Genomic DNA, 11,126 nt, shown 5'->3' with positions numbered 1-11,126 from the left:
ATGGTGAGTAATATCCCATTGTGTGTGTGTGTGTGTGTGTGTGTGTGTGTGTGTGTATAGGTATATATATATATATATATATATATATATATATATATATATATCACATCTTTATCCATTCATCTATGGATAGACACTTAGGCTCCTTCCATAGTTTGGCTAAGATGGACTCTCTTAAAGTTTATTTATTTTTGAGAGAGAGCAAGAGCAGGGGAGGGGCATAGAGAGAGAGAGAGAATCCCAAGCAGGCTCTGCACCATCAGGGCTGAGCCCAATATGGGGCCAGAACTCATGAACCATGAACCATTAGCTCATGACCTGAACCGCAGTTGGATGCTTAACCGACTGAGCCACCCAGGCGCCCCAAGATGGATTCTTTCAAAAATAAGTACATTTAGGGGTGCCTAGGGCTCAGTCAGTAAAAGCCTCTGTCTTTTGATTTCGGTTGCCCCCTCTGCCCAGGCTCCCTCTTAGGAGCGAAGCCTGCTTAAGATTCTCTCTCCCCCTCTGTCCCTCCCCTGTGCGCACGTGCAAATAAATAAAAAAATAAAATACATTTAAAAATTAACTTTATATCATAATCAGCAAAAATGATGAATCAGCATCCGTTACCATGAAAAATAACAACTGTTCGTATCTATTGGGCACCAGCATTCGCATTCGGTCCTCACGTGGCTGCTAGTATTAGTAACCATTTTACAGAGGAAACTGAAGAGTGGAGAAGTTGAGTTATGGAAGTATCCCTACAGAGGTAGAGTGGCGGGGCCGGGCTTCAAACCCCCGCAGGCGAGCTTCACGCGCCTCTAGATTGGAGGTGACTAAAAAATAAAGGCAAGGAAAAGCCAACTAGGTAAATAATTCCAGCAGGATCCTGCGGCCGCTGGACCGTGAGGCCTGGGCTGTGTGGGGCTCGCGAGAGCAGAGCGGGTCGGGGAGAGCAGCCCCGCGCCGCTGAGACGACGAAATCGGACGGATGGAAGGGACAGTGCGAAGCGGGGACGGACCGCGCCCGCCCGGCCGTGTACCCTCGCCCTCGCCCGCTCCTCGCTCAGGGGCGCCGGGCACCTGCGGGAAGGGCGGGGAATCTCGGCTCCTTCCCCGCCGCGCCCTCCCCGCCCTCTCCCCGCCTCTTTCCAGGCCTTCCCGAGGCCGCCCCCCACCCGACGTCCAAGACCCCGCTGGCCTTGCGGCCCCGGAGCCAAGGTCCCCCGACAGCGGAGGCGCCCTCAGGCCCCCCCCCCCCAGCGAAAGTTAGGCGGGAGCCGCCCCTGCCGGGCCCCGGACCCTCGGGTTTCCCGGAAGCTCTACGCGCGGGTGGCACCACTGTGCCCGGAGCCGCCGCGGCGCCCCGGGCATCCCCACCTCGCTGCGAGAGCTACGAGGCTACGCGGGGGCCGAGGTGAGCGCGCCGGCCGGGAGGGCTGTCCACCGATCTCCGGTGCAGGCAGGGGCGCTCCGGGCCTCGAACCCGGGGCCGATTCACGGCGGCTCCGACCACGCGGCCGGGTGCGCCGCGCCGTAGTGACGGGCGTAGTGGTCGCCGCGCCGGGGCTGCGCTGCTCCGCCAACGCCCGCGGGAGCGGGGGCGGGGAGAACGGCCCCTCTGCCGTCCCCGCCGCCCGAGGCCCCGGGGCCGCGGGGACTTTTATTCTGACACGGCCGGCGCCCGGCTCTGCTTAGTCATGGTGACCTGCGCGCGCTCCGCGCCTCCCCCCGGCGCGCAGCGATGGAGGCGCCCGGGCCTGGGCGACGGAGGCGGAGCTCGAGCGCGGCCATGGCGGGGTGAGTGAGGCGGCCTGCGCCCGGGCTGCGGGCGCCGCGGGCCGGGAGGGCCCCGGGGGTCGGGCAACAGGGCGCCGCGGGCCCGGTCGCCTTGGGGTTCCCGCGGCCCCGCGGAGGGCGCGGCTCGAGTCCTGGCCTTTTGTTGGACGGCGCGACTCGAGGGGTGGCCCGGGAGCTACGCAAGCCGGGCGAGAGGCCCAGGGAGTGCCCCTCGGACCGGGTGCCGGGGAGCGCGGCGCGTTGGGGAGCTTGGTCTGCGCCCTGGGGTTGGCAGTCGAAAGGCTGCGGCGGGGGTCACTTCCTCCCTTCTCCAGGCCTCGGTGGCGGCTCAGGCAGGGCATGCGCAGTCCCCCACTTATCTGCTTCGTGGGGGGAAGTGTCCAGTGTCCAAGGGGCACCGTTGACCGACTGGCCAAAGACCAGGAGGCAGGGCAGGGGCCTCAGCCGGGGAGAGGCGGTCAAGCGGCGCCCTGGGCCCCGGTGGAGGAGGGTGCTCTGGCAGGCACAGTGAAGCGGGCAGTCAGCCAGCCACTCGCTTACTGACCCCTGAGCAGTGCCAGGCCCCGGGCAGGCCGTGGGGGAGGCGCGTGAGAGGGTGGGCACCACCGTGACCTACGCAGGGCTCCCTGCCTTCTGAAGCGCTGGGGCTGAGGGCCCGGGGCTTGGGCCATCCGTCAGAGCAAGCCTCGGAGCTCGGAGCTCGTTTCGGTTTCTGACAAGTGCTGCGGTGGAAATAAAACAGGAAGGAGATGACTGTGCGAGGAGCCCGGGAAAGATAAATGGAGAACCTGGGGAGCCTCTTGCAGATTTCCCCGTCTTCTCCCTGAAGGACCTTTCAAAAGGGCAGCTCATGGCCCGGCCCTCCAGACTCCACAGGTTTCATGGAAACCTTCCCTTTAGTCGTCAGTAGCTCTCATTACCCTCCTCCGAGTCCCCAGATTGTCTCTCTCATTCTGCCTCTGAGCCCTTGCCCTTCCCTCTGCCTGGAACATCCCTTTGGTGTGTACATCCTTCTGGTCTCAGCTCTAACAGAGCCCTGGACTCCGTGATTTAAAGTAACTGCCCCAAGTCACACTATCACAGTGCTGTTGTCTTTTTTTTTTTTTTAATAACCATAATTTATACTCAACTCTTGCTTATTTTACTTATGGCCCATCCTTCATCGTCTCCAGGGGGGCACAGTTTATGCCCCTTTCTCACTGCTGTGTTTCCAGTGCTTAGAACAGCGCCTGGCACACAGTAGATACTCAGTAAATGTTGGTGAGGAGAATGAAAGAAGGAGCTAGACACGCTCTATCTGACTGACTTTGGCTCAGGTCATGATCTCACTGTCCATGGGTTCAAGCCCCGTGTCGGGCTCTCTGCTGTCAGCGCAGAGCCCGCTTCGTATCCTCTGTCCACCCCCTCTCTGCCCCTCCACCGCTCATGCTCTTTCTCTTTCTTTCTTTCTTTCAAAAATAAGTAAACATAAAAAAAAAATAGATATGCTCTATCTAGGAAGGGAAGGGAAGCTGGAACAGAGTGAGCCAAGGGGAGAGGTGGACGGAGGCTGACTGTGTAGGGCTTACGAGGCCATTGAAGAGTTTGGTTTTACTCTTTGTGCTGTGGGGAGTTGTGGGGGGATTCTGAGCAAGGGAGGGACATCATCTGACCCGTGTTTTTTTGTTTTTTTTTTTTTCTAATTTTTTTTTTAATGTGTATTTATTTTTGAGACGGAGAGAGACAGAGCATGAACGGGGGAGGGTCAGAGAGAGGGAGACACAGTATCCGAAACAGGCTCCAGGCTCTGAGCTATCAGCACAGAGCCCGACGCGGGGCTTGAACTCACGGACCGCGAGATAATGACCTGAGCCGAAGTCGGCCACTTAACCGACTGAGCCACCCAGGCACCCCTGACCCGTGTTTTTAAGATGGAATCCTGGGCTGGTGGGGCCATGTGGCAGTTAGCACAAACGGACGTTGCTTCACCTGGGCTTGGGAAGGAAAACTGGTCTAGGAGTGGCTTTATCTTATAAAAGGAGGCCCGACCCCAGGCCCTGCCCCAGCCCTGTGCTCTCCCTCCTCCAGGCCTCTGAGTGCCCGTGGTGGTGTTGTCCCTTGTCACCTGGAACCCCATGCAGCCGGAACCGAGGCCTAGCGGGGCTGGGGCCCGCACCCGATTCCTTCCCCTGAGGTCACAGCGCCCCGAGGGGGCAGGGGACGCGGTGATGTACGCCTCCACCGAGTGCAAAGCCGAGGTGACGCCCTCCCAGCACGGCAACCGCACCTTCAGCTACACGCTAGAGGACCACACCAAGCAGGCCTTTGGCATCATGAACGAGCTGCGGCTCAGCCAGCAGCTGTGTGATGTCACACTGCAGGTCAAATACGAGGACGCTCCGGCCGCCCAGTTCATGGCTCACAAGGTGGTGCTGGCCTCATCTAGCCCTGTCTTCAAGGCCATGTTCACCAACGGGCTGCGGGAGCAGGGCATGGAGGTGGTGTCCATTGAGGGCATCCACCCCAAGGTCATGGAGCGCCTAATTGAGTTTGCCTACACGGCCTCCATCTCCATGGGTGAGAAGTGCGTGCTCCACGTGATGAACGGCGCCGTCATGTACCAGATCGACAGTGTCGTCCGCGCCTGCAGCGACTTCCTGGTGCAGCAGCTGGACCCCAGCAACGCCATTGGCATTGCCAACTTCGCCGAACAGATCGGCTGTGCCGAGCTGCACCAGCGAGCCCGCGAGTACATCTACATGCACTTCGGAGAGGTGAGTGGTGGGGGGAGACGTAAGGCAGGGCTTGGGGGCGGTATCAGAAGGACCAGTGACGGATGGACAAGGGTCAGATCAGGGAGCTGGAGAAAAACAGGGTTCTGGGGTCCTAGTCTACACATCTGGGGTGACTCTGGGAAACAGCCGAGGAAGGGGAGCGCTTCATGGGTCCATCTTCGTGGGTCACTGACTTCTCCAGGGTCAAGGGAAGGCAGTGACCCACGAAGATGGACCCATGAAGCTCGTTCCCATGCAGGGAACATGACAGCAGCTCAGCCCTGGGGTGCGCGGAGCAGGGCCCGATGCTTCAGGCCGTCAGCAGATATTTATGGAACACCCGTGACATGCTGCCTACCTCAGATGTGACCCTTAGACGAGTTTTCTTTGGTCGACGTAGTGTCGTCCTTACACTGTTCTTGGTTTCATTTTCGTTTTTGAGTGGAGGAAGTTGTGAGCATAAAATGACAGATTCCTTATAAAATCACAGTGATGAGCCCAAATTCTTGGGTGGCACCCACTGGTGGCTGTGCCCTTGGGATGAAGATAATCATAAGTGTTTGTTGAGCCCTGGCTGGGCCAACCCCGGTTCTAAGTGATTTCCATTCTTCAAAGCGTTGGATTTTCTCAACTCTCTTAAGAGGAAGTACCACCCCTAGGTCTGGCCCAAGAGGGCTGTACCCCAGGTCCCAAGCCTTGGAGAGTCCCGTGGTTTAGAGTGCCTTCCTGAAAATTTCCTTTCTTTCTTTGTTCCTTTCTTTCTTTCTTTCTTTTTCTTTCTTTCTTTTCTTTCTTTCTTTCTTTCTTTCTTTCTACTTTTTCTTTCTCTTTAAAATTTTTTAATATTTATTTATTTTGAAAGAGAGACAGAGTGTGAGCAGGGGAGGGGCAGAAAGAGAGGGAGACACAGAATCCAAAGCAGGCTCCAGGCTCTGAGCCGTCAGCACAGAGCCTGATGCAGGGCTCGAACTCACACACTGTGAGTCATGACCTGAGCCAAAGTCGGAGGCTCAACCAACTGAGCCACCCAGGCGCCCCTTCTTCCTGGAAATGTTCAAAGCCCTCCTCCAGGGGCTAGGATCAGCCGGGGTAGATAGTGCCCTGGTTTCCATTTCTCCCCTTAAGGGACAGATGTTCTCCCTTCTACCACACATGTGGGGTTGACCAGATGCCCCGTGGACCTCTGGCACTGGTCCTAGGGCCTATGGCTTCCAGAAAGGCGGTCTGTGAGCAGGGCTTTCCGACAGGCTTGCATAATGTTTCTTTAAAGGGATTGCATGGGCTTGGGGTACCTACCAGAGCATTGGTGGCCTGCTGATGTGGGCTGACTGAAATTGCTTTTATAGAAGACTGGTACCTGACAAGAAATACTTGCCTGGGGCCCTGTCTACCCTACTATATAGTTGGCTACCTCGCCCGGCTGTGAGGTAGCTGCTAACACAAACCCCCTTTACAGAGGAAGAAAACCAAGGCCTGGAGCGTTTCAGGTATTTGCCCAAGTCACCTACTTAGAAAGTAGTGGGCCATATTGTAGCTCAGCCTTCTTCTTTAGAGCCTACACTTTTCTAGAACATTCTAGTGCTGCTACTTTTTCCTTTTTAGCCAGTCTACCCTTTTGAAAAAGTAAGGTCGGAGGTGCCTGGATGGCTCGGTCGGTCAAGCGGCTGACTCATGGTTTCAGCTCAGGTCACGATCGCATGGTTTCGTGAGTTTGAGCCCCGCATCAGGCTCTGCGCGGACAGGGTTGAGCCTGCTCGGGATTCTCTGTCTCCTTCTCCCTCTCTGCCCCTCCCCTACTTGCACTGTCTGTCTCTCTTAAAATAAAAAAAGAAACTTAAAAAGAAAAACAAAGAAAAAGTAAGGTTGTTTAAAAAAAACAACAAACGGGTAACCTTGTAGGTCAAGCACAAAACGAAACAAAAGGTACGTGGTACATCGTCTCTTTGCCCGTTTACCTGAGTGCCTACGTCCGATACGCCTGGCATGTGTGGCACCAGCTCGTTTAATCTTCGCGACCTGTGAAGTTTATACCGTTCAAATCCCCGTTTTACCAAACTGGCAACTGAGACTGTCCGAGGCAGGTTGAGAGACGTGTCCCCCAGATCGCGCCGCCGTGGCGGGCTCGGGGGAGCGGCACGCGGGAGTCAGCCTGCCACGGTAATGCCCTCTACAGGTGGCCAAGCAAGAGGAGTTCTTCAACCTGTCCCACTGCCAGCTGGTGACTCTCATCAGCCGAGACGATCTGAACGTGCGCTGCGAGTCCGAGGTCTTCCACGCCTGTATCAACTGGGTCAAGTACGACTGCGAGCAGCGGCGGTTCTACGTGCAGGCGCTGCTCAGGGCTGTGCGATGCCACTCGCTGACACCCCGCTTCCTGCAGATGCAGCTGCAGAAGTGCGAGATCTTGCAGGCGGACTCCCGCTGCAAGGACTACCTGGTCAAGATCTTCCAGGAGCTGACCTTGCACAAGCCCACGCAGGTGATGCCCTGTCGGGCGCCCAAAGTGGGCCGGCTCATCTACACCGCCGGCGGCTACTTCCGCCAGTCGCTCAGCTACCTGGAGGCCTACAACCCCAGCGATGGCACTTGGCTCCGACTGGCGGACCTACAGGTGCCTCGTAGTGGCCTGGCGGGCTGCGTCGTGGGCGGGCTGCTGTATGCCGTGGGTGGCCGGAACAACTCGCCCGACGGCAACACCGACTCCAGTGCCCTGGACTGCTATAACCCCATGACCAACCAGTGGTCACCCTGTGCCCCCATGAGCGTGCCGCGCAATCGGATTGGGGTTGGGGTCATCGACGGGCACATCTATGCCGTGGGTGGCTCCCATGGCTGCATCCACCACAACAGTGTGGAGAGGTGAGTGGCAGGGCCCGGAGGGGGTGGACGCTGAGGGTCCCATTGCTACCGGGTCCCAACCCATTGGGATGCGGAGACTTCCCCTGTTGTCGAGTGCCTGTCTCTCTGTGCCCTACCTTCAGGGAGTGGACGCCTCCAGGTGAAGCTAAATTCCTGGGAGATGTAGGGTCAGGGACCTTGGATGATGTGTCTGGGCCTGGGAATTGCCTACAGGGCTGTCACAAACCCATACAACTCTTTTTCTGCAGGTCTGGAAAGAGTTCTATGATTTTGAAGTTACTGTAAAATGCTAATTTTATTAAACCATGACACCTCGCTGCCATCTGCCTCAAAATTGCCATAATAAACAGATGTACGAGGTGTTCTGTGTGGAAGGTGCCCCTGGGATATGGTACCCTTGTACAGTGCACAACCTGCACAACTGCATGGTGACCCTGCGTTTAGAAGCTGAGTATTTTGGTCTTTCTGCTTTTGCACAGCCAGTCCTCTGCCCTCTCCTCTTGCAGAAGTGTGATCCAGGATACAGTTCTCACCTGGAGCACTTGTTAAAACAAACTCCCTAGCCCACTGCTGGAGACCTGGCATCGGTGGTGGGCTCGGAGTGAGGCTGGGCAATGGGAATTTTAAGTAAGCCCCACACTTGGACAAAAACCATCCTGCGTGGTAGCCTAGTTGCTAGAGTTAGGATTCTGGTGTCTTAGAAGGCTGGGTCAAACCCCAGCGCCACGTCCTTGGCGACCCTGGACATGCCGTATCATCCCTCTGTGCTTCCATCTTGTCACCCGGAGGTGACGGGAGATGGCAGTGGGGACCACCTGCCCAACAGGCTGGGTGCGGTTTGGGTGGGATGACACATAACAGCACGGGCTGGGTGCGGTTTGGGTGGGATGACACATAACAGCATGGGGGGCCTGGCCGTGGGGCAGGGTGTGGCCACCGGCGTGCAACACACGTACGCGTGACCTTGAACAGATGAGGGCTGTGAGCCTCAGTTTCCCTCAGAGAATAGCTAGAAGGATGAAAGAGCCCGAGTGCCTACAGAACTGGCAGAATATCGGGTCACAGTACGTGTTCCCCCGAGGTCAGCTACGACTGCCATTGTCGCTGTCCTTCCTTTGCAGGTATGAGCCAGAGCGGGACGAGTGGCACCTGGTGGCCCCAATGCTGACTCGAAGGATCGGGGTGGGAGTGGCTGTCCTCAACCGTTTGCTCTATGCCGTCGGGGGCTTTGACGGCACAAACCGCCTCAACTCAGCCGAGTGTTACTACCCAGAGAGAAACGAGTGGCGGATGATCGCACCCATGAACACCATCCGAAGTGGGGCAGGTGGGTGGGGGCTGCGGGAGGGGACGGTGGAGGGACACCCTCCCACTCCTGAGAATGAAACTCGGCCAGGCCTGGGGAAGGCTTCCTGTTTTGATCTTAAACCCTGTGGCACACACACAAGAGCTAGATTCTGACCGAGTCCAAGCTCTTCTCTTGCGGCTTTGTTTCTAAAGGGTCTCCCGGGAGAGGGGAGAGGGGAGGGCGCCCCCAAGAAGGTGGTGGCTAGGCCCCCAATGCCAGGCCCCGGAGTCACCCTCTCTGCATGGTACGGTTTAGGAGTCTGTGTCTTGCACAACTGTATCTATGCTGCGGGGGGCTACGATGGTCAGGACCAGCTGAACAGCGTGGAGCGCTATGATGTGGAGACAGAAACGTGGACTTTTGTAGCTCCCATGAAGCATCGGCGAAGTGCCCTGGGGATTACTGTGCACCAGGGAAGAATCTACGTTCTGGGTGAGGCCCTGGGGGCGGAAACCTGGGTGGAGAAAACTGATTAGCCCCGTCTCTTGGGGGTGGGCTCAAATCCCAGCAGGAAGGCTTCTTGTGGGTCCTTCCCCCTCTTTCTTTCCCCTGCCCTCAGAGGGGGTGATTGTGTCCTCTGCTGTCCCTGCAGGAGGCTACGACGGTCACACGTTCCTGGACAGTGTGGAGTGTTATGACCCAGACACCGACACCTGGAGCGAGGTGACCCACATGACATCCGGCCGGAGCGGCGTGGGTGTCGCCGTCACCATGGAACCCTGCCGAAAGCAGATCGACCAGCAGAACTGTACCTGTTGAGCCACTTTTGTTTCTTGGGCAAAAAAACGGTCCGATTGAGAGTATTGTTGTTTTTGTACAAAAACAGGGGCAAAAGAAAAGGCGCCAGAGCAAATGCTTATCCTCCAAGACGGGAGGCTGAGATGCCTCAGTGTTAAAATGACAAGCAGAGAGAAAAGAAGGCCCGAGTGGGACCCACGAGCCTGTCAGAGTAGTCCCAGGAATGTCCAAGAGAGCCTTTCTGGGCAGGGGAGGCATGAGGGCAGGCTCCCAGGAGAGAGGCCCCTGCACCCACTCCCTGAGAATAGGCCCGGGGCCCATGCCCGCAGCCGCCACCTCCCCTTGGGGTGAAAGCAGGTGCCGAGGTCGGGCCCGTTTTTGTTCCTTGTGTCTTTGTGATTGGTTCCTGGAGGCCTGGGAAGGAGCTGACTGAGGCCTCGAGGGGTGAGGCCTCTGTGGAGGTGCGGACCCCAGGGATGGTCCTGTACATAGAAACCACTGGATATCTCTGCCCTGGACAGTCAATTTTGTTGATAAGTAACCATATAACTTTCCAATGAAAATAAAGAACAAACTAACTAGTGTCTTCCACCCGGGCTCTCAGCTGGAGGTCTCGAACCTGGGGACAGAAAGAAGTCTTCTGAGATGTATCCAAGTCTTTGATTTCGACTTTGAATTTGAAACCAGCCCGTTATCTCTGCCCATCAACTTGACATGTAGGGCATCTTTCTCCCCGTAGACAAGCCACACAGGGCTCACTTTGTCACTTTTGGCTGCTCTGAAGACAATGACCCAGCTCCTTGACACCTCTCTTAGGGCTCCCTGGAGCTCTGTTGTAAGGCAAACCATCCCAACATGCCTTCCAAGTCACTGAAAATCTATCCAGTCATTCTTAGGTGCTTCAGTCACACAGACTGAGCGTTTTGTTTTGGCGCCTGGGTATTAAAAAGACAAAGGGGTTCTTGGGAATGTTCTTAGGCTCCATATAGCCTGGTCTCTTCTGAACAATTCCTGTGAAGGCATTATATGGCCAGGATCGATCGATCGATCAATCTCTCTCTCTCAATCTCTTTTGTTTATTTATTTTTCAATGTAGAGCATGCAAGCAGGGAAGAGGGAGACAGAATCTTAAGCGGGCTCCACGCTTGGTGCAGAGCCCAACCAAGGGCTTGATCCCACGACTCTGGGATCACGACCTGAGCCGAAATCAAGAGTTGGACGTTCAACCAACTGAGCCACCCAGGCGTCCCTGGCCTGGATCTCTTAAGCCGATTAACTCTCTTTGTGCTGGGAGAGTGGAGCACAGAGGAAAGAAGTATGACCTCAACTATGAGGAATTTCATAGGCTCTCCCAGGTAGCTGAGCCAGGAAACATTTGATTCCTTCCCTTCCAGGGAAAGCCTAACTGCCCATCTGTGCAGCTTCATTCACTCGGTTCACCTGAAGGCTGTCTTGGCTGGGCTGCTTCCTGGAACCAGAAAACAAGTCTACGTTGGCTGCACTGAGTGGATGGGGAGAACTAGAAGTTGCAAATGTAACATCTGGATAGCCTCTTAGCATTGGCAGAGTGTTTCTACACGTGATTTGATGCTCGAGAGTGCTGGGTTCTAGGAAGGGCAAGCCTGAATTCTTTGCAGATCGAGGTT

The 11,126-nt window shown here is 56.4% G+C and overlaps 1 protein-coding gene across 2 annotated transcripts; it reads left to right on the top strand.

Annotated features, from left to right (window-relative positions):
* The first annotated feature begins 1,325 nt into the window (after positions 1-1,325).
* Positions 1,326-10,130, top strand: KEAP1 (kelch like ECH associated protein 1). Of its 2 annotated transcripts, none has more exons than XM_047095869.1 (6): positions 1,326-1,399; positions 3,850-4,535; positions 6,709-7,394; positions 8,516-8,721; positions 8,998-9,174; positions 9,335-10,130. In XM_047095869.1, exons 2-6 carry the CDS (start codon positions 3,897-3,899, stop codon positions 9,499-9,501), a joined length of 1,875 nt encoding a protein of 624 aa, XP_046951825.1. In that variant the 5' UTR covers positions 1,326-1,399; positions 3,850-3,896; the 3' UTR covers positions 9,502-10,130. The 2 variants fall into 2 exon arrangements, with proteins under 2 accessions (XP_046951825.1, XP_046951824.1); XM_047095868.1 differs by lacking the exon at positions 1,326-1,399 and adding an exon at positions 1,695-1,782.
* Positions 10,131-11,126: the final 996 nt, after the last annotated feature.

Source organism: Lynx rufus, unplaced genomic scaffold (assembly GCF_022079265.1).
Source record: "Lynx rufus isolate CCGP_SWC_20201006 ecotype Redwood Valley unplaced genomic scaffold, mLynRuf1.p SCAF_4, whole genome shotgun sequence".
NCBI classification, from domain to species: domain Eukaryota; kingdom Metazoa; phylum Chordata; class Mammalia; order Carnivora; family Felidae; genus Lynx; species Lynx rufus.
Note: the sequence above shows the minus strand (reverse complement) of the source record. Positions and strands in the feature narration are given on the sequence as shown.

What these genes read in the sequence shown, in the direction of transcription:
- KEAP1 (XM_047095869.1), top strand. Translation starts at nt 3,897, where the DNA reads ATGCAGCCGGAACCGAGGCCTAGCGGGGCTGGGGCCCGCACCCGATTC. An exon ending in TCTACATGCACTTCGGAGAG is followed by an intron (nt 4,536 to 6,708) that starts GTGAGTGGTGGG and finishes TGCCCTCTACAG; the next exon opens with GTGGCCAAGCAAGAGGAGTT. An exon ending in CACCATCCGAAGTGGGGCAG is followed by an intron (nt 8,722 to 8,997) that starts GTGGGTGGGGGC and finishes GGTACGGTTTAG; the next exon opens with GAGTCTGTGTCTTGCACAAC.